The 22,063-nt window shown below is 32.7% G+C and overlaps 3 protein-coding genes across 7 annotated transcripts; all 3 read left to right on the top strand.

Annotated features, from left to right (window-relative positions):
* Nucleotides 1-6,994: 6,994 nt before the first annotated feature.
* LOC124848643 (BTB/POZ domain-containing protein At5g47800-like) lies at nt 6,995-14,075 on the top strand. Of its 5 annotated transcripts, none has more exons than XM_047326373.2 (8): nt 6,995-7,067; nt 7,515-7,598; nt 10,906-10,994; nt 11,403-11,527; nt 11,631-11,700; nt 11,791-12,189; nt 12,271-13,011; nt 13,253-14,075. In XM_047326373.2, the coding sequence occupies exons 4-8, from the start codon at nt 11,469-11,471 to the stop codon at nt 13,778-13,780; spliced, it is 1,797 nt and encodes a 598-aa protein (XP_047182329.1). In that variant the 5' UTR covers nt 6,995-7,067; nt 7,515-7,598; nt 10,906-10,994; nt 11,403-11,468; the 3' UTR covers nt 13,781-14,075. The 5 variants fall into 5 exon arrangements, with proteins under 5 accessions (XP_047182329.1, XP_047182334.1, XP_047182328.1 ...); XM_047326378.2 differs by lacking the exon at nt 6,995-7,067 and adding an exon at nt 7,077-7,236 and having other exon boundaries at nt 11,414-11,527; XM_047326372.2 differs by lacking the exon at nt 6,995-7,067 and adding an exon at nt 7,077-7,236.
* A 5,042-nt stretch (nt 14,076-19,117) lies between these two features.
* LOC148198800 (Ribosomal L5P family protein) lies at nt 19,118-20,214 on the top strand. Its single transcript, XM_088115206.1, has one exon. It carries the CDS (start codon nt 19,657-19,659, stop codon nt 20,212-20,214), a length of 558 nt encoding a protein of 185 aa, XP_087971332.1. The 5' UTR covers nt 19,118-19,656.
* A 3-nt stretch (nt 20,215-20,217) lies between these two features.
* On the top strand, nt 20,218-20,749 carry RPS14 (mitochondrial ribosomal protein S14). Its single transcript, XM_088115207.1, has one exon. It carries the CDS (start codon nt 20,218-20,220, stop codon nt 20,518-20,520), a length of 303 nt encoding a protein of 100 aa, XP_087971333.1. The 3' UTR covers nt 20,521-20,749.
* Nucleotides 20,750-22,063: the final 1,314 nt, after the last annotated feature.

Genomic DNA, 22,063 nt, shown 5'->3' with positions numbered 1-22,063 from the left:
ATGACTTTCTTTCTTCTCTCATCACTTCTTATTCTACTCTAAATCCGTCTTATTTTTATCATCTTACTATTGAGATTTTCTTACAAGTGTTCTTTCCATTAGAATTTTTTATATTTTTATGACTTATTATTTGTATTTCAATTTTTTACAACTTAAAAAGTTCATTTAATTATTATGTTGAGATTGGAATTTTTAAAACACATGTCAAATTTAATAATTATTTTTATACGTTTTTATTCATACCAAATGTCGTGAGAAATGTCATGAGAACACAAAAGTGAAAATATTTTTTAACTTTTAAGAGTGAGTTTTATATTTAAAATCATCTCCATTTTTAGTATGTTTTAATTAAACTATTTTGTAAGACTTCAATTTTAAATTTTGAAATCTAGTAACCTATTAACTAGTAAATATGATAATAAATGGCTAAATTCACTTTCATTTATCATATTTTTTGAGTCAAGCTATTTTTTTTTTATCTTTTAAAAGGTTCAGTTTTATTTACTAAACTTAAGGTCAAAATTTGACTTTTGTGCAAAACAATTTCTGGACAAATTTTACTAATGATAAATCTTGTTCAGGGATAGAAAAAAGTAACTCGGTTTAAGTTTTAAAATGATCCTAGTGTCAATTTACAATTAATATGGTTGATAATGTTAATTCTTGTGTTTTTAGTACACAGATAAAAAGGATCAATTTGGAATGAAAAACAAACACGTAATGCCTTTCAACGAAATGATCATATATTTAAGAGAAACTTTTAAAAACATTGTATGCACTAATTTCTGCGAAACGGAATTTGACATGTATAGTTGCAGTGGAAAAGACGATTAAAGTTAAAAAAAAAAAGTAAGAGTCAAAGAAAATTGTTGCAGTCAAAAAAGAGAAGCGAATGGAGAAGCAGAGGAAGTGATAAGCACTTTTTCTAATGATTGAAACAAACACAGCATAACCCAATAGAGAACTGAGGTGACATCCTTCAACACACAACTTTTCTCTGTCCCAACTTTTAGACCAACCTCCTTCTCTTCAAATCATTTTCAACACTAGCTATCTGGGATAATTGCAAAACTTTAATTATTTAATAATTAATTATAATTGTAAGTAGTTTTAAGTTTATTCAAAACATTTTTAACATAATTAGTTTCATATCTATTATAAGTCAATTCATGAAAATTGTTTATTTTGCAGAAAACTTTTTCTTACTAACTTTTATTCAATGTCTAACTTATTTTATCTCATTCAAATAAACAAATAAATAAAGTTTACCCAAACATTTAATGTATTTTTCCATCCACTTCTTTTACCCTTATACATACTATTTTGATCAAACTACTTATTAAGATCATATTTTTTACAGTTAATATTGCTAACATGAACATATTTTTATCTTTAAATATCGTATTATTGATTTTTTTTTCATATTAAACTTATATTTTCAAAGTTTAAAATAAAATTAATTACTCTTTTATCATTTATACCCTTAACTTTCATCTAGTTTTTTTTATATATTTCAACACATAAAAACAATTTGAAATAGTGATGCATCTTTTTGTAGTAAATATGTGAAAAAGAAGATGTTTAATATACATATGAAATAACTATATAATTACATATAAATGTGTATATCTTTGATTGTTAATGACAATTTTATTTTGTTTGTATAATTTATATTGTAATATATTTTCATGTAAACATTTACATTTCTGCAATATATGGATTCCGTTTTGTGATTTAGTCATTGACAATCTTTTATGTAAAATATTAATTTCTTAATTATGTAGGTATTATCAATGTCACTTTAGATACATTATGCACGCGACAAAGTCATTAGAACCATGCCTTGGCGATTTAGGTATGCATAAATTTTCAAATAATTTTTCATCCTTTTTGGAATATTTCATATATCTTAGTGTATAAAATTAGTTATATCTCTTTTAGTATTTGTCATTAGGAGACTTTTTTAAACTATTGAATTGGTTAAGAAAGAGCCATGTCTGAAGTATTATAATCTTGAAAATTGTGTTGTTGATAGACTTTTATATTCGGTTCATCTTGAGATTTTTTTTTGATAATTAAGAATATAATACTGAAATCATGTTCAAGTATTGTTGTTTCATTTTAAAAGTGATTGAAATTTATATTATTGGGATTACAATTGAGATTAAAAAAAAGAACTTCAATTAAGTTAGAAAATTCATGGTATAATCTTAAATCGCTTCGTAATAATGAGTTTTGGCGAAAATTTTACTAGAAGCTTGTTGAGTCAATTGGATATATGGAACAAATCACGAAAAGTTCTACAATCCACTTTTTCTTTATTAGAAAAAATCAAGTACAACTAGGAATTAGTCCTAAATTTACTAACTAAATATATGAGTTTTACTAACTTAAAGTTCAGGTTTTCCGTTGAAAAAAAAAAAGACTTCAGTTGCAATTTTGGAACTTTAAAAAATGAATAATAATTTAGAAATGTTTCATATTGATAACAAATTGTACTTATGATGGATAATTTCCTAAGCCAAAACTATGTTTAACTATAAATTCTAAAACGAATTTTACACTTAATAATAAGTTCATATTAATCTCAACAGTGTTTGACAACAACGAATAATAAGAAAAAAAAGAAAAATTACATATATAAAGATTAAAACTCATTTTTTTAGAAGTTTCAAATTAAAAAAAATGTGACATTCAACATCAAAAATATTTTTAACTTAAAATTGTATGTAAAAAGTTAATCAATCACAATAGAAAACCATCAAAAGTTGATGGAAGTTATAACAATAAAATTCATTCAACACCAAGATGGTCAAATGTTTTACCTAATATTATTATTCGAGATATAAAAAGATTAGATTTTCCTAGTAAAATCTAAGGAGCATCTCATCATTTCTATCTAATTACCAGATAAGCTTTCAGTTGTTGTGTGTAGATGAGCGAGATAATGAAGATGAGAGAAAAACAAATTGAATAAGTAAAGAAGGTGAGATACGATGAGATGAATGTTTCTGATTTTTTTATTTTAAATTAAAAATAAAAATTATTAAATATCCATATGTTTATATGTATTTTTTTATAAATAGAGATTTTTTTATAAATAGAGATTTTTTTATTTACTAAAACTTGACTTTCTTAAAATGTATCAACTGAAAAAATAACTTAAGTTAACAAACTATATATATATTATGAGAGTGTTTAGCTTGTGGATCAATGACATGCATATTAAGTGCATGCTTATCTTTGTTATTACTTATCTTCATTTTCATATTTTTCATATTGTGAGCATGCAATGAGATACCTCTCCTTGTATTATGTGTTTGTATGGTTGTCGATTAGTTATAGACTCCATCCCAAAAGTCACAGAGTTCAATATCAAAAAGACATAAATCTCATTCACCTAACTTATTTTCCGTTCAACTTCGAAAATTGTAAAGTTTTGATAGATTTCGAAATCAAAGTTTGAGTACTCATGCTAGAATTTATTTAATAGATTTTCTATAATTATTATGGTTGCATTAGGACAATTTATATGTATTCTAAAAGTAATCAAAGGATAAATAGTTTCATAAACAAACCAACTAATAAATGAAGAAATTCTTTACAAATAGCATCTCATGGAAACCTAACATACAATCAATTCGAATAGAACCAACGAAAGAAGCCTAAGATGTGGGGTACATCTTTTATTATTGGTCATGGCTTGGAATGCATTGTTTCAAGAAATTGTTAATTATTTACATAAAAGAATATAATTAATCACTTTGTGCCTTGTCAAACATTCTTTTGTGCACTAAACTACTTGTATGCTCAAATGGGTAGCAAAAGAAAACCCTAATTTGCTTCCAATTAGTGGGACCCATTATGATGAAGTAGCCTTTGACCATAGCTGTATTATTTTAATTGGAGGCTTACACATATATCATTGCCATTATTGATAAAATCTTTACCAATTAATTAATGCCCCATGCCTCACCATATGTATCTTCACAAATTATCAAAGCAACCCATTAATTAAATGTCAAGTTTCAAAATCTCCCACTTCACATAAATATAGACATAATAATCAATAATTAAATGCTATTTTTTAAGTGTCAAAACATGTCTACACTTGCATCATTGTAGAAAAGGGTCATCATATTATGTATGAAAATGGTAAGAACCTTAGCCATTTATTTCCCCACCAATATACATTAATGTATTTATACTTAATTACCATATTCTTTTAGGTTATAATAAATAATATAATAATAATTATTATTATGATAGTTATTATATGCTAGAAGCTGCGTGGGTAAAATAAAATAAAAAGTAATGAAAAGGAAGATCTAAAATGGGGTAATTAATTAATCCACAAAATAAAAGAAAATAAAAAGAAAAAGCTAAACCAGAAGATATGGAAGCATGAAGCTGTTGTAAAAGGCTAAAAGCATTAGATTTCATAGATTTGTTGTAACATCTCATAATATCAACAATAATTGATGTAACAAAAAAGTTACAAGTTTCCTTTTAGTGAAAGTCGTGTATATATATAAAAGAGACTTGTATATATTAATAATTGTCAAATTCAAAACTAGTGCCGAAGAAGATAGTTTGGGTATAAATTAATTTAATAATTATTTAGATTAATTTATTTTATGTTTAAAACAATTTATAATGAAATTCTTCTTGTATAAAAGAAGGGTTTTCTATATATATATATATATATATATATATATATATATATATATATATATGTGAAGGATAAGACCATAGAAAATTGAAGGTGTGAGAGGAAGACAGCTGGAAGGGCATTGAGTATTAACGTACTAATTCACTAAACTTTACTATTTTCCTAATTTGATATGTTTGCTTATTTGCTATAAATTAAAATAGAAAAACTAGGAATGAACTATATCGTAAATTTAGGGGTTTTTAATTGAATTTTATTAATATTTATGTCATCTAAGTGTTTAAATTTATAGTTCTTAATTGATTTTTCTTTTAATTTTTTCTGAATCAGGTGATACGTGTATATTATCTTATTCCGTCAACTTATTTACTTATTTTTTAAGTGATAAGATTCTATAATTAATATAAGGTAATTTAATATAAATTTACGGTTAACTTTTGTTATTTTGATAATAAAGATAATATGTAATAATGGAATAATTTATTATTAATTGATGACATGAAAATTATTTACCAACATAAAGATCTTCTTATTCAAAATTTTTCAAAGAAGAATAATAACAATTATTTATAAATTTATATTAATATTAATATTATTTTTATATCAACTAAAAAATCTTAAATTTTTTTAGGTTGAGATAAATAAACAAAATAAAATAATAATATAACAAAATTGTCGTTTAATTAACAAAAAATTAAATAACAAAAACTCAATTAAAAATATAAAAAAATAGAACTATGTAAATAATTTTTAATAAAATCTAAATTAAAAATACTTAAATTATTAAAAGAATAAAAGACATTTAACTTTACAAATACGATTTTTAATTTGATGTGTATAGAATTAAATCACTATTACTAATGAAAAGGGTATGTATATATAAAAATTTGAGGAGGGTCAGAAAGAAAAGAAAAGCACATTAATTAAAGTGGTGCATGCACAATAAACAACACAGGTTGGCATGGATTCGCACAGAAATTACTGACAATCTTCATGGAAAGTCACATGGTCGGTTCGTAAATCGCTTTGGACACTGTACAATAATACCAACATCTTATTCACAAACTATAAACAAATTCAAGATAATCATCACCGTTATCATGATCATGTGTTATTCAGATCATCATCTTCATCATTCCAATCCCATCATCCCTTAGTCATAACATCATTTGGGTTGGACTTGACCAAAAATTAATCAACCAAATATATTGCTTTCACCTTATCTTTCTACATTTTCTTCTCATTTTTCCCTGTTTTTTTTCCTCCACATGCATCTCTTTCATAAGTTTCAGACGCAAACAATAATTATACGTTTAGATAAAAATAAATACAATGAAATTCCAAAAATATTTAGATATTTTCATTAACACATTTAGATAAAAAAAAATTATTTTTTCATAAACTAGTTTATGCAGGTAAAGAAAAACAATACAAGAGTTTGTATAATTAACTGAAAAAGGAATTAGTTTTCTATTTCAATAATAATTTCTTTTCACTAAAAGTTGAGTCCTTAATTGACTATGTTCTTGCTAAACCCACTTGTTGGTATACACATTCTGCTAGCTAGCTGTTAAGATTGACACCAAAACCAAAGCATTAAGTTTTTTGCTCTCTATCTTGTTGTTTCTTAGTGCTAATTAAAGACTTTTTGATAATGGTTACCCCATCTTCTTTCAGCGGAAGGGATTGCTGAGGGGTCCCTTGTCCTTCTCTATGACACCAAATAAAATCATCTGGGGACCCCAGTGGGGAGCTCAACACTCCATGCACGAATGAATTAATGAACAGGAGCAGAGAGAAGAAGCTTTCACACATGAATCATTAACCAAATATAAAAAGACAATTTTTTTTATGGGTGCTTTTAGTTTTCATTTAAGATTAGACTTTTATTCTAGTAATACGTGTGGTCAGATTTATGTTAAAGATCAGCATAGTAATGAACAGACTTTTTTTCTCATGCATCAATATCTTATAGCAGCCTGAGAGAGAAAAATGGATGCAAGTTTTTACCAAAATAAAATCATGCAGTGACAGAGAATGGGGATGAGAAAGAGAAAGGTTTGTCTGTGTTTGGCATTGAAAAGAAGGCAAAAGAGAGAAGTCAGAGGAAAATCTGATGAGGGTTGATGTAACAAACGGCAGAGAAATGGACACGTGGGCAACATGCACACAAGGGTGGCCCAAGCATAGGCCTAATCGAAGAAGAATATCCCAAGGTTTAGTGGGGGGAAGCATGATGATGAATGCACAGTGTATCTTTCACCTATGTTGAGACTAGGTCCCACTACAAGCTTCTTTTTCAATCAGTATAGGAGAGCACTCCAATGCCATAACCCACTTGCTTTGCATGCTTTTTGTGGTTTAATCATACAGCACCAATTTTGAAGCTGTTGAGGTGAAGACTGAAAGACTTCTTTTTCAATTTTCCCTCTCTCTCTCTGTCTCTCTCATTTGCTATTCAAAGGACTATATCATGCCATGCTTTTGATGCATTACTATGTTGACTAATTCCAACGAACCACTCCTTCTCTCTCTTTTCAATGTTGTACTCTATAGCACTCTTGGTAAGGAGACATTGTGCTACTAGTTTTTCTTCACTTGGTGTTGGTGCCTTCCCTGGTTGCTTCTACAAGAGCCTTTTCAACTATAGCCTAACCCTCTCTCTATTTCTTTGTCTCTGAGGATTACTTGCATGAAACTAGTAAAGCATTCACTTTCCTGCTTCACATGTCCATGCATATATGCTTCTTTCTGACTTTAGGCCACCACATATCTCTACTCTGCCTACCTTTACTTCAAAAACTTCTGCTTCTGCTTCATCTACTTTCTTCGTTTTGTACAGTTGCTTCGGAACTGCAGCTTTTTCAGTTGTGAATGCTTTTCTCTGGTTCATATCATTCAACTAACATCAATGATGTGTTCACGGGTACGTCTTCTGCTTTCTTTACTTTTTACATTTCTTTGGACATTTCCAAAGCATTTGCTTAGTACTGTGATGAGAGGCCTAATTGTGAAAGCGTTGGAAGATAACTAGGGAGTAGGGAGCGTTTTTTATTAAAGCATTTCTGGTTGACTTGCCACTTCACAACCAGTTAAAAACCTTTTTCATTATGTTATACAGACGAAGAGCACTTTTGTCAGACATAAATTTGTTTTTCTGAAAAAGCAATCCAAGAGAAAAAAGACAAAAAGGAAGTGGTAAAACCTTCTTGTGAAGGGTGAGAGGAGAGTGACTAGTAGAGAGAACTTTTATCAATTGGAGAAGAGAAGAGCCACATAATTAGCTAAATGCCACCAAAGAATCAAACATGGAATGTCAATGGTTCTGTGTTGAGCAAAGGCAGCTGAAATTAACTATACACTTTCTGAGTATTGGCGGTGATCATTAAATTGGGATCTGTGAGAGTTATTACCCCTAAGAAAATAGTGCCTTGTAAGATTCTGATGCCATATTATTTGGAAGAAAAACACATGAAGCCCTTTTTTTTGTGTCTTGTTGAAAGCAATTGGTGCTGTGCTACAAACACGGTGCTTTTTGCTTTGCCTCCACTTGTCTGTGAAAGCACAGACCAAATTCTATGCCAGATTTTAACAAATGAACGGTGGAAAAGGCCTCACAGAAATAGCACTATTGTCCTCAACTTTCAGAAGCATTGTATATAAGTTCTTCTTTAATTCCCTTATAGTATATGAAGCTTGCCTAAAAACTTGCTTTTGTGGAACTAATAATGCTGTGCTCTTTCAGCTATTATATGAACAAAATTGGGAAGAAAAAGAGAAATAATGGAAGAAAGAAAAAGTTGTCGTCCGTCTTTCTTGGTTCCTATGTACTTAATAAAGGGTAGGATAATTGAGAACACCAAACTTTGGATAATGACCAATCTGACCAATTATAATTTTCAATAGAAAAAAGAAGGTTTATGTTAGTTTATATATATGTAAGTTCTTTGGATACACAATGACAGCGGCTGAGCTAGGTAGCCTCACAAAAATTATACATGGATGACATTTGTATTATCTTAGGAAGCTGTTGGTCAGTGGTCATGTGATTGGTGCATCACTTTCTCTCGGATTTCCATGCTAGTATTTTCTTAACATAATCATGCATCCTTGTATATGTGGAATCAATAGTTTTTTTTCTGAAAAGGTAGCTGTGTGTATTGGTCCATATTTGCTTTGGATTTATATACCCTTACGATCCAACAGGAAGGCACTTTTAAAGCTATAGTATCTTTTTTTTGGTCTCACATAACAGTTAATTTTCAACTTCACAACTCAGGCACCATCTATCAACGTAAAACATGTATGTTTTGCTGTATAAAGGCAACTTTTTCGATGCTGCAGCTTTTTTCTTTATATATAATTTTTTGGGTGGGTTGGATGAGTTTTCATCAGTACACAAAATATTGAAAAGTCTCTCAGCATATTAATTATTTGTGTGCTTCTGTTTATATAATTGGTTCTCTGTCATTTTTTTTTTCATTTTACCTATGTTTATTACCCCATTCTCAAATTAGTGTCACTTTATAGTACTGTACAAGGATAGGAAACGAATAACTGTTCTAAAAAACTATGAAAAAAACCAGAACAGGAAAGTATTGTCATTTTCTTGAAAGCAAATGGTGTTAATTTATGCTCTTGGAGGAGAAGGGAATTTTGGTGAGGAAAAAAGGAAATAAATTTTTGCTTGGCAGTGAAAAACAACAGATCATTTAGAACAATTTTTTGCTGAAGTGACATTTATTTGAGAATTGGGGCAATATATACTTTTCAGAGGAGTGTAAAAAGGAAATAATGTTATATCTTTACTTACTTGGTTGCTTGTGTTTTTATTATTGCTTACCAATGTTTATCATTCGATTAACAAACTACTCGTGCTTTTTTCCATCAGTAGATATAAACCATTATCTTATATGATAAATAATTGGACCAAGTACGAGTAATTGAAACCACTGAGTCGTATTTAATATCACATACCGCCAAATTTCCTCTAGAATACCAGAAAAGAAAAACTCTAGGAACATTAGTAAGGTAATGAAATGGGAATGCATCAGTTGGGAGATTCAATGTAGCTTGATTCGGATAGGTCGCTATACAAAGTTGTATACCAGGGTCTGACACCAAAGTAAAAGTAGGTATGCATCAGTTAGGAGATTCACCTTTCGGATTTGTCCAACAAGAAACTCCTAAAGTTAGTTTTGGATGTAAGGATGATTTTCTTCTACAAAATCAAATTGAGCAGTGCAGCCAAGTATTAGTTCTAGATATTTATCCACTATAGTTTTCCAAGCTATACATGTAAAACGGCTGTGCAGTTTGCAGGAAAGTTCGAAATTTATCCTGTTTTCTGCATTATATGCTTTAGAGTAGTTATTGAGATTTTACTTTTCACCTTTTCCAATAAGCATTGGAGATATTTAGAGTAGGAAAAAGATGCTGGTATATGCAATAATTTAAGTCAAGTTTAAATCATGCTGTTGCTTTATCCAATATGATTTCTCAGAAAATAATATATGCAGACATAAATAGAGAGTTTGGTACAAACCCCTTTAAGATCATTTGAATATTTGCCCAAATGGTATGTATAACTTATAATAGAGGGTGGCTTTTTAAGATATCAACTGATCGCCTTAGAGACAAAGCTCTTGAACAACCATGTGCTATAACTATTAAGGTAGAAACAGGACAAAGAAACTTCACTTCTAATCAAAATCAAATGGATACTACTTTGTCGGCACAGGGCCTTCAGTAGCAGTCATGTTATTATAAGGGAACGTTGATATGAGTATTTTCCAATATCAGTTTCCTTGTGCTTCTCTTGTTGGTTGACATAGATTTTCCTTTCTCAAAACTTGAACAGCCCAATTCAGATTAGTTGCATAGCGTAATGAGTCATCACGCATTCATCAGTACTCAAATTTTAGAGTTCTTCAGTTTCTTATCAGTCGTTACATGTCTGGACCTGGCACAGTGGGCATAAAGATCTGAAACCTGGTTTAACTCAATTAGAGTGTCGACAGCCACCTAATTTTAATCATTTTGCTTCACTTGCTTAATTTAGCGTGAAGTTGGAAATAATTTCCAAAGGCTCTAGAGTGGAGACAAACTTGCATCAACGCATGTCATCTAGCATAAGTAGTACACCTCTATATAGTTACTGCTCTGCATACTTTTTCTCAGTGCATATAGACAAAAGCTGGATTTGATTGTTTCTTGTTTCCTTTGATCTGCAGATGAGAACACCACATCTATAAATTGAAGTTCTTGCAGAATTATACGCAAATAAATGAGGTTGTGAGGGCATTGTTATATGAAAGTTTCGGTAAGGTTTTCTTGCATATCTTTTCTTCTCATTTATTTTCTGATTTTTCTCTCACATAGTAGTATGGGGATGACATGGTATCAAATGAGTTCATGTCCTGGTCTTTGACCTTCATCTATAGCTATTTCTTCACTCTCCTCCACCTCTTAGATTGAATGTTGCATAATCATGAACCAGAACCATGATATAAGTCGAGCAAGCATGTTTGTTCACCATGTCTTTCGAGTTTGCCACTACTACATGACCCTTTTAATTCAAGCATGAAAACGGATTTCTTATAAATTACGTGTTGTTGTTCTCTCTCTCTCTCTCTCTATCTATCTATCTATCTTTCTTTATGTTCGATTGCACGGTATCTTAACCTTCACTTTATGGGATTTGTAGTATCATTAAAGTTGTGGTATGCAGAATTTGTTCAGGCTTTCAAGTAGAGGTTTTTCTTGACCATTGGGAAATAGATCACAATAAGTAAATATGAAGTTCATGAAACTTGGTACAAGGCCTGATACTTTCTACACTGAACAAGCCACCAGGTATTTTTATCGAGCTTTGGTCCAAGAGTGGCATGCAACCTATTCTCCCTCTCTCTATTTATGTTTACACAAACTAACATGTATTGACATATCTTAAATGCAGGAGTCTGGTTTCAGATGTACAAGCTGACCTTGTGATAAAAATCAATGATACTACTTATCTGCTACACAAGGTATAAGAATTAGATAGAGTGCGATGTGTGCAAAAAGATAGTGGTAACTCAATTTTTGTTAAATCTATAATTCATTTTTGTTGGCCGCAGTCTTCGCTTCTTCCAAAATGTGGCCTCCTACAAAGACTTTGCTCAGATTCTAGTGATTCTGAGAATGTTCCTCTAGATCTTCATGATATGCCCGGAGGTGCAGATGCTTTTGAACTCTGTGCTAAGTTCTGCTATGGAGTTTCAATCAATATCAGTGCTCATAACTTTGTACCTGCACTCTGCGCCGCTAAGCTCCTACAAATGAATGAGTCCATTGAGAAGGGAAACTTTGTAGGAAAACTTGAGGCTTTCTTCGGTTCATGCATTCTTGAAGGATGGAAGGACTCTATTGCAGCACTGCAGGCCACTGACAAGTTACCTGAGTGGTCTGAGAATCTTGGCATAACAAGAAAATGCATTGATTCAATTATTGAGAAAATTCTTACACCCCCACCCCAGGTCAAGAACCGAGACCATAAATTATTTTCACAGATAGATACTCTACACATATTTTTGTTTAACAAGGATGATTATGTGCAGGTCAAATGGTCCTACACCTACACAAGGCCTGGTTATACTAGAAAGCAGCATCATTCAGTCCCAAAGGATTGGTGGACTGAGGATGTGTCTGATCTTAACATAGATCTTTTCAGATGCATAATAATGGCTATTAGATCAACATATGTGCTCCCACCACAGCTTATTGGTGAAGCTTTGCATGTCTATGCTTGTAAGTGGCTACCTGGCATCACAAAGCTTAAAAATTCACTTGGTTCTTCAGCAATAACAGAAGAATCCAAAGCGATTAACAGAAAAATTCTGGAGACAATTGTGAGCATGATTCCCGCAGATAGAGGGTCAGTTTCAGCTGGCTTCTTGTTACGGCTCCTCAGCATTTCAGGCCCTCTTGGAGTCTCCCCAGTGACAAAAACAGAACTGGTGAAGAGAGCCAGTATACAGTTTGAGGAGGCAACAGTGAGTGACCTGCTTTGTCCTTCAACATCCTCTTTGGACCAAAATTTTTATGACACCGAGTTAGTTCAAGCAGTGCTGGAAAGTTTCTTGAAGTTTTGGAAAAGACTCTACCCTGGTGCTGTGGATAACAGACACTTGTTAAAATCAATCAGAAATGTTGGTAAGCTTATTGATTCCTATCTTCAAGTGGTGGCAAGGGATGATAATATGCCAGTGTCAAAGTTTGTCTCTCTGGCTGAAACTGTTCCAGCTATTGGCCGACTAGAGCATGATGATCTTTACCAGGCTATCAACATTTATCTGAAGGTGAATTTCTATGCCATACATAACATGTATAAGCTTTTTGTATTACATACTAATAAAGATGCTCATCATTTTAGCACTCTTTTGAGGACCTTGAGATGCCAACTGTATGCACTAACACACTTTTCACATCAATACATTATATAAAAGTTAATTTTAGTTTAAGGATCAACTTCTATTTTTTTGTACTTTGGTTCTTATTATGATGCATGCATGATGTGACTTATGTTCAATGCATACACAGGTGCATCCTGACCTGAGCAAGGCAGACAAAAAGCGTTTGTGTGGGACTCTGGAGTGCCAAAGGCTGACTCCAGAAGTGCGTGCACATGCAGTTAAAAATGAATCTCTGCCATTAAGAACTGTGGTGCAGCTCCTCTACTTTGAACAAGAAAAAGATTCTATGGAAACCACTAGTTCCAAGCTGCAAAAATCACATGATCTACTTCTAGGAGCAAAAATGAGACCAGTCACTAGAGATAGTCATGGCAAGAGGTCTTTAATGAACAAAGAAGAAGTCACAAGAAGAACCTCTCATGCTGAAGATAGAGAAAAGGGTCAACACAAAGCTAAACAATCAGATGCTAAGTTAGCATTGGATTTGGAAAGAAAGATGGTTATAAGAGAAGACACTGAAGAGATAGGATCAGAAAAGTTAAGGGTAGCTAAAGAAGAGAGAATGTCAAGCAGCAAGTTGGACTTGGATTCTAAGAACAGCATTCAAAGGGCAAGAAGCAAAAAATCAGAACATGGTCGTCAAAAGGGAAGATAGAGAGAATAGTAATTGCAATCTTTGAAATTGAAACATTCAGAGCAATCCTCATTTCCCTATATATGAACTTAGTAGTCTCTATTCTTATCATTTCTTTTTTACAAGTGCATAAATGTAAGCAAGGTATTGTCCTTTCTACTTTCTGTCACTGTTAAAGAGTTGTATTTATCAAAGAGGTCATTGCAACAAATGCAGTTGACTTCTCTCAGATTGATACTGTTTTCATTACATTTCAATTACCTTATATGAAAAGGAATAAAACCACTTATCGTGTTTGTGGCAGGAAAACGAACAACCTTAGCCTTAAAAGTGATGTTATTACTGGCCATAGTTATGCTTATACCAAAAAATAAAAACTGGGGTATGCTTGAATTTCATTTTCAAAAACTGTTTTTAGTTGTTAAAACTAGAAAATAGAGAAACTTGTTTGGTGGGTAAAATCAGTTGTCTTGCTTAGTGTATCATTTTCTTTCTTCATATTTACTATGTAACATACCATCCTTTTACTGATAAGTTTGTGCAGCTTCTGTTTTCTAACTAATTAGATAAAATATGGCAGAATCTACAGTGTGGTATTTTGCATCCCTTTTCTGTAGTAGTCTTGGATGAACATGCTATTTGATTCTCTCCATCTATCACATTGAGAAGAGAAAGGGGAACATCTCAAAGTTGTTTTAGTAGTTTGGTTGTTAATTTAACCTTTTATTATTGTGACAAAGAATTATAAATAAATGATAACTCACTCACTTTTTTTACTAAATACACTTATATATTTTCTGTTTTCTAAAAAAAAAAAAGTTCTTATTAACTTGAATGTTGAAAAACATTTTGCAAATGGGTTTTGATATTCAACAAATAATATGATATCCATATCTTGAAGGCATATCTCATTTCACCTTGAACGTATACACTCATTTCTGATTAAAACATTTAATAACATAAAACCATAAATAAATAGTTAAAATTGAAAAATAAGTTTGTGATTTACGTATTTATATTTATAATTATTTCTTTATAATAAGAAATATTTTTATTTAATAGCAATTGCATACATTATCTGGTTGTTAGATGCAAAATAATTAAATTTAAACATACTTACAAGGGTTTACAAATCTATATGTATGTAATGTGTTTTTCAAAACATGGTAAGAAGTAAATATAACACAAAAATATTAGTTTAAGTGTTTTATGTTTGTTTTTGTCACGTCTCATTTATTACGGTGCTGAGTCACCTCCTTGCTTCCATTAATGCACCCACGCCCCACGTGCGGTGCCATTAAAACGCACTCACATTCTCTGACTCCCCTCTGACATGTGTCAAATTGGAAGGTTCTGAATTCAATATTGGAAGCCAGGTGTCAGCGCAAGAGAGAACGTCCGTTTGACTATGGGAAGGGAATTAATTTCTCTCAAACATTCTTCCCTTCTCTGCGTGCACCTTCATCTTCCTCAGAAAATCCAACCTCCATTTTCTCCACCTTCTCTCTAGAACCTCTCATCTTCTCTCTATTGTAATTCACCATTCTCTACTCCGATTCCATTTCAGAGACCGTAGAAGAGATTCCGGCGCCCTAAGCTTTCCAGTAAACCGAACAAGTTCACGTTCGAAACTGGTAAGTTTCTCTTCTTCGTCGAACGTTTTTCTGTCTCATGCAAAGCCAAATTCTGGTAGCATGAAGGGTTAAGTTCTTAGTATTTCTTGGTTTTATGGTTAGATCTGGTTGGAAGAATTAAGTGATCCTTGGAGGGTAGAAAACTGTAGTGGACAAACCAAACACCTTGAGTTAGGACGTTCACTTCTGATCCAAGTAAGGGAAGCTTATTAAATTTAATTCTTGCGTTGTACTGTGTTGTATGAATGTTCTGTGAATTTTATTAAGTATGATCTGTGTTATTTGATTTTGGTGTATGATATGATGATGAGATAATGCATGAGAAGTATGGAAAATATTATGAGATGAGTAATTAAATGTATGGAAGGTTATACTGAAAAATGTGTGTTTACTGTAAGTTGAATTTGAATATGAAATTATATGAAAATGAACGTTCGTTATCGAAACGGTCTTTGATCGTTCGGTATTCTCATTAACTTCTTTGAAATAGCTGAACCCTTTCATTTGGAAAGGATTCTATTTGAGGACGAACGCCCTCTTATATTAGTCTTACGTTTGAGCGTTCGGTCAAACGTAGATATCCTGAGTGTTGTGTGAGAATTTGAGAAGTTTGAAATTTTACATTCGGACACTTAGCCATTTTGTTAAAATCATGACTGTAAACCTCTCATCTTATATAAATTCTATTTTCTATGATTTTGAATCAGCGATGGGTCTCGACCCAAAGCGTACGTCCTAAGTGGCGCTCGGTCTTATACCGAACGCTCGTCCCAATGCGTATGTTATAAAGGAACCCTCGGTCCTATACCGAACGTTCGTTCTTCCCGAAATTTCCAACGAGCCGAAATAGCGTTCGTCCGTAAACTTAAATAGCGTTGTCCCAAACTTCAGTGAATTCGCGTACCGCGTTCGGTTATTTACTGGCAGTCGGTTTATTCTAACTAAATTGTACTTAGTACATTTAGTACTCGTCTTCTGTATCTTCATTCAGTAGGATTGACTCTGAATCTTGGCAAGTGAATTATTCTAAGTATAAGTTGAATTGTTCTAGAGTCAGTTCATTTAACTGATTCAAATTTGTAATAACGTTCGTCATGTAAAATGTGTCAGCTCTATCCCTTCGGAAAAGAAGATCCTTCGGTCTCGCTTTTGACGTTCGTCCTCGTTATGAAGAGGATTGAACGCTCGTCATTTTATGTAAGTGGAACAAAGAATGAAAATGTTATTAAGAGGAAGTATTATGATGTGCGAACACTATAAGAACTGAAATTATGATTGTGGATTTTGAACGAGCGTTCCAGGGAGGAACGACTCTTAAATGGAATTGAAATGGTAAAGTATGAACGTGGTAAGCTTAGATGGTGGTTCATCCTGATATTCCGTGAGTGCTCGTTCTCAAGTAGAGAGGAGTATGTCATGTGTGGGAATGGCAGGAGGTCTTAGTCCATAACTGTAACTTGGACAGAACGAACTAACCTCAGGTGGCGACTGATGAGCATTCCAGTCATTCCACCTGTGTGCACGAACGCCTTAGCTACACAGGATTCATACAGTCCGGACGGTCAGTCTAGTATCAGGAATTTGACTGAGTTAACGAATGAATGGAACGTATGTGTTGTAACTTATTTGATGTGTTTGATATGTATGAAATGTATGTTTTACTTGAATTAAATTCAATAAGCTTACCCTTCGTTTTTCATTGTGTTGTCTGTATATGTGTATCCGTCTTGTCCTTGCAATGATCATCCGTGTGGATGTGAGCAGAGGTAGATGCTTCTCTGGAGGAAACACTTGAAGAAGGACTAATTGCTGAAGAGAACCTGGTAGAGGTTGAAGTGAAGGCTGAACAGTAGGACGTTCGGTGAGCTGTTAGCTTAGTTAAGTTAGCGGGCCGTTTTAGAACGAGCGCCCTTTTGCTATAGTTGAATAGTTGGACGTTCGGTATTTATTTTTGTAAACCGTTCGTCCTTATTACCTTTTTGAGCGCTCGTAAACTTTTGTGTATTTATGTAAGGCCGTTCGGCCACTTGCGAGAATTATCTCCTTATCTGTAAGACTGTTTTGTTATATTAATACATGTAATTATTCTATTATATAGTTCCTGACTATATAATTTTGGGATGTTACAGTTTTTGTAAAAGTCTTATATTTGTTTAATCATCTATTAACATTTTGAGACACAATCACTAAGTATTAAAATAAAAAATATTTAACACGAAAAATAAGATAATATAATGTAATTAAAAATATAAAGACCAATAATATGAACTTTAATATTTCATCATTTGTAATAAAATTCTCTAATCCCATATCTCATAATACACAATCATAAATATATATATATATCAATCAAAATTCATAACAACATCGAAGATATGAATAAATTAAAACTAAAAGTGCACTAGAAGTATTAAACCTGTCTTAACACTTTATTTGAATTTTGAACTTACTCACAAAACAGTTTACTAAATCACGATAGCTCCTTGTACATACCATGTCATAGGTTTCTTCCTTTAAGATCTTCATATAGCTTCACTTTAATATTATTAGGCTCTTTTTAAGAAAAAAAAAATACTAAGAAAATTTTATACCCATGATCATGAATAAATTCATATGAAAAAACAAAAACATCATAACTTTTGAAATAATAAAATTTTAGATCTATTCCTTTTACATGAGATAATTGATTTTAGAACACATTTTGTCTGTGTTTATGTTATTTAAAATAAGTTTCAAAAATATCTTCACTAAACATTAAACTAACAATGTTATCTAGATGCTAATATTCACTTCAAGATATTCAACTAAAAAGAAAAACTGATGAACTCAATTAAGAGAATGAAAATAATAAAATAAACAAAGTCAATGGATTGTAAAAGCATAAAATGGACGAAAAACATAAATGATTTGAAATAAAAGATCAAAAATGAAAAAAGAAAAATAATGGAAGAGATGAGAAAGATGACATGTGCTACTTAAGAGATGGACCAACTCAAGATGAGTGATGATTCTAGCCTATGAATCAAGGTTTAAGATAAGACTAAAAAATAATTCACTCTAAAAGAGAGCCAAGCACACAAAAAATGACTTTAATAATTTTACTTCTTCATTACATGGAATTCGATGCTTTACTTCCTCATTCTAAGTCCATGTGGACCTCCAAGGAACGTCAGCCAGAAAAAGGTTCAGCACGACCCTGGTTCAGGTGGAAATACTTTCAAACTACGCATCCACTCACACTAGGATCGTCAAAGTGAAGAAAGCTTCTTTTCAGCCTTGTTCTCTGTTTCGTGGTCAAAGTTCGGAGCTGCGGAAATCTTGCCTCCTGTTCATAGGGAAGATCCTTGTGTGCTGGTATCAACCGAGAAAGAAAATATCGAGCTTGAGAGCTCCCCTATTTGAATGCAAGGACCGACTCCGGTTGGTGCGCAACCATGCCTGTTGTTGTGTGTGATGCGAGGTTATGCAAATCAAGAAAGAGGACTTATAACACTATAATAGATTCAGGGCCTAGGGTCCCATACCCGGGATAAGACTAACTGCAATTGTCTATCTCAAGTCCTTTATCGAATGAAAAGTCCTCATCCTCAAGGAAGGAAATAAAAAAAAGGAGTGAACCTTAGCTAGGTTGGCTCCTAGGCTAAAGCAACTGTACAACAGGCGATGCCTCGCAGCGGTGACCAACAAAGCATTATTGAAAGAAGACAACAATCGTCCGGTGGCTTGGTCTTCAGTGTAAAAAAGTGAAGGTTCAAGTACAAGATCGAAAAGAATGCATTGCATGAACATTGAGATGCCCAAGAGAAAAAGAAGGAGGGAAAGCGTCGTTTAGTTAGGAACGAAGATAGTTGACCGGTATAGAGAGGGTTTTAGCGGGTAGAGGACCGATAGGGCAGAGAAGTCGTCTGGTTATCAAAATTATGTATAGAAAGAAGATTCGTCTTGCTGAGCGCGGTAAATGCTTTTGACTTTTCCTCAAGTTGTTCTCTATCCGCTAGCACGCAGACAATAATAGGACAAATCAATATATGGCAAAGTGTGCAGCGAAGGTCAAGATACAATAGTGAGAACATTTTGAATAGTGCGTAGGTGGGCTCATTCCGAATTTCTGCATACCTTTCCTTTGTGCCGCCTTTTTTCCCATCCCATTCTTGACTTCTGTTGGTCAACAACCAACCACAACAAACAATCAAAACACTAGTCCTACTCCATCAGCTACAGGCTTTTCGGAGTGTCTGGAGGGAATTTGGATTTCTCATCACTATGTTTCCACTCCATTTTCATTACGAAGATGTATCACGTCAGGATCCGTTGCTCAAACTGAATCACGCCAACGTTATGGAAGTTCCTGGATCGTGTGAAATAAGAGTAGTACCAAAGGCACCCTATGATTTCATAATCAAAAATGGAAAATTGGCTATGGAGATTCCGCGCGGTCAGAAATTCATACAGACACAAAGGGGTTCGACAAGAAAGTCGTTTCGATCCAATCCATTCTTGGGGTCAAATAAAGAAAAAGGATATGTCAGTGACCTAGCACGACAAAGCACTCTCCGAGGGCATGGAATGTCTAATTTTTCGGTCAGAATCTCGACAGTAATGTCTCTGTTAGATTCTCCGGTCGAAATACGGGAAAACTCCATTCAATTCTCGATGGAAACGGAGTTTTGCGAATTCTCCCCGGAACTGGAAGATCATTTCGAGATCTTCGAACATATTCGAGGGTTCAATGTGACTATTGTCACTTCGGCCAACACACAAGATGAGACTTTACCACCGTGGAGCGGCTTTTTGCAAAAAGATGAGGGAGAAACTCAGTAAGAGATGTCGGAGAAGCGAAATATACGAGATAACAAACACAGATTGCTCGCGGCTAAATATGAATTGAGACGAAAGCTTTATAAAGCCTTTTGTAAAGATTCCGATCTTCCTAGTGATATGCGGGACAAACTTCGTTATAAGTTGTCCAAGTTGCCAAGAAATAGTTCCTTTGCACGAGTAAGAAACCGATGTATTTCCACGGGTCGCCCTCGTTCCGTATATGAGTTCTTTCGAATTTCTCGTATCGTTTTTCGTGGATTAGCATCTCGAGGTCCTTTGATGGGCATAAAGAAATCGTCTTGGTAGCAACCGCCAAACCAATAGAACAAGGGTTAGCTCTGCAGCTGGTCCACAAGCAAGGTAAGTAGGTCCATTACCGGCCGGCTCCGGACCGAAAAGACCTAACGGAGTAATCCCTTATCTCGGATCGGAGATGCTATGCTAACGGGGCTGGAATCGAAGTGGGGGACCTATCTACCGCCTGTGTCTATCTCCTGTCAAGTATGCTCCCCAGACATAGACTACGTACAGGGTAGTACTCAATGTGGAAGAATAATCTTAAATATATCAAGAGATGAACATCCTATCAATAATACAAAGATGAAGAACTTCTTAACAAAATTAAAAAGTATCTTTTACAAAAATAATGATTAGGAGAGAGTGGTAAAAGGATCACAAAAATCTTAAAAAAAATACATTCTTTCATTTTCATGTGTATATGGTGGTTATTGCTCTTAAAATGCTTTTCTTTTTTCCTTCTCATAGTCTTCCTAACAAAACTAGGAGTGTGGTGAAAACACTTTATTGAACCAGATTTCTCTTTTGTTCACTTGAATGAATTTCGGAGAGAGTGATTGAATGAATTTGAGAGGATTTGAAAATAATTTTTGTTATTGTTTATTTGAATAAATTTGGAGGTAGGTGAGAGTGGATTTGAAAGTAAATTTTTTTAATCTGTCACATCAATCAAATCCTACACTAATTTTCACAAACGTTGCTTCCAAATTCACTCTCATTTACCTCCAAATTCACTCAAATAAATAACAACAAAATTTATCTTCAAATCCTCTAAAATCCACTCAATCACTCTCTCCCAAATGCATTCAAGTGAACAAAGGGTAAGCCTTTTATTTTTATAGAATGTGACAACCTGAAAAGAGAATATGTCATTAGAAACTTAAAAAGAAAGGTGAAAAAAATTTCTCTTAATCATGCTTATTTTTTTAAACACTTTTTTCCGTATTATATTTAGTCAAAATTAATCCACATGTTAGTTTAACTTTTTTTCATTTATATTATATATAAATCTCAAACTCACGAGTGTACACTAATTACGTGTATATGTAATAAATACATACAACAAAATCAAGATGAGATATTTAGTTTGATTGCTTTATAAATCTTGCAACTACTCTTCAATGTGAAAGCGGATTTGGTTGGTTGTTTACCGTTAAAAATATTACTTTTTAATATTTGAAAAAAAATTATTGTCCTCACAAACTGTGTAAAATAGACAAATCATTATATTAACTTTTTTTTTATAATATTTTACTTTTAAGACTTTTATACTAAAACGAGTTAATCACGAGTTAGTTAGTCATGAAAAAAAAATCAAACTGAATTATTGTAATATAGCTAACATTTTCAAAATTGAGTGCCTTCATAATTAATGTTACTGATCTGTATTGACTTTTTATTTACAAATTCTTGATAGATAGTATGAACTTATTTCATATTTTTCAAAAGCAACTTGCAAGAATAATATTTAATTAGAGTTATGTTGTCGATCGCTATAATATTGTCCAATTCACAAATCACTTTTCACAGAAAATGCTTATACTCTTCACAA

The sequence above is a fragment of the Vigna umbellata genome, chromosome 5 (assembly GCF_029865625.1).
Source record: "Vigna umbellata cultivar VRB3 chromosome 5, Vumbellata_1.0, whole genome shotgun sequence".
NCBI lineage: Eukaryota > Viridiplantae > Streptophyta > Magnoliopsida > Fabales > Fabaceae > Vigna > Vigna umbellata.
Note: the sequence above shows the minus strand (reverse complement) of the source record. Positions and strands in the feature narration are given on the sequence as shown.

What these genes read in the sequence shown, in the direction of transcription:
- RPS14 (XM_088115207.1), top strand. Translation starts at nt 20,218, where the DNA reads ATGTCGGAGAAGCGAAATATACGAGATAACAAACACAGATTGCTCGCG.
- LOC148198800 (XM_088115206.1), top strand. Translation starts at nt 19,657, where the DNA reads ATGTTTCCACTCCATTTTCATTACGAAGATGTATCACGTCAGGATCCG.
- LOC124848643 (XM_047326373.2), top strand. Translation starts at nt 11,469, where the DNA reads ATGAAGTTCATGAAACTTGGTACAAGGCCTGATACTTTCTACACTGAA. An exon ending in TACACTGAACAAGCCACCAG is followed by an intron (nt 11,528 to 11,630) that starts GTATTTTTATCG and finishes TCTTAAATGCAG; the next exon opens with GAGTCTGGTTTCAGATGTAC. An exon ending in CTACTTATCTGCTACACAAG is followed by an intron (nt 11,701 to 11,790) that starts GTATAAGAATTA and finishes TGTTGGCCGCAG; the next exon opens with TCTTCGCTTCTTCCAAAATG.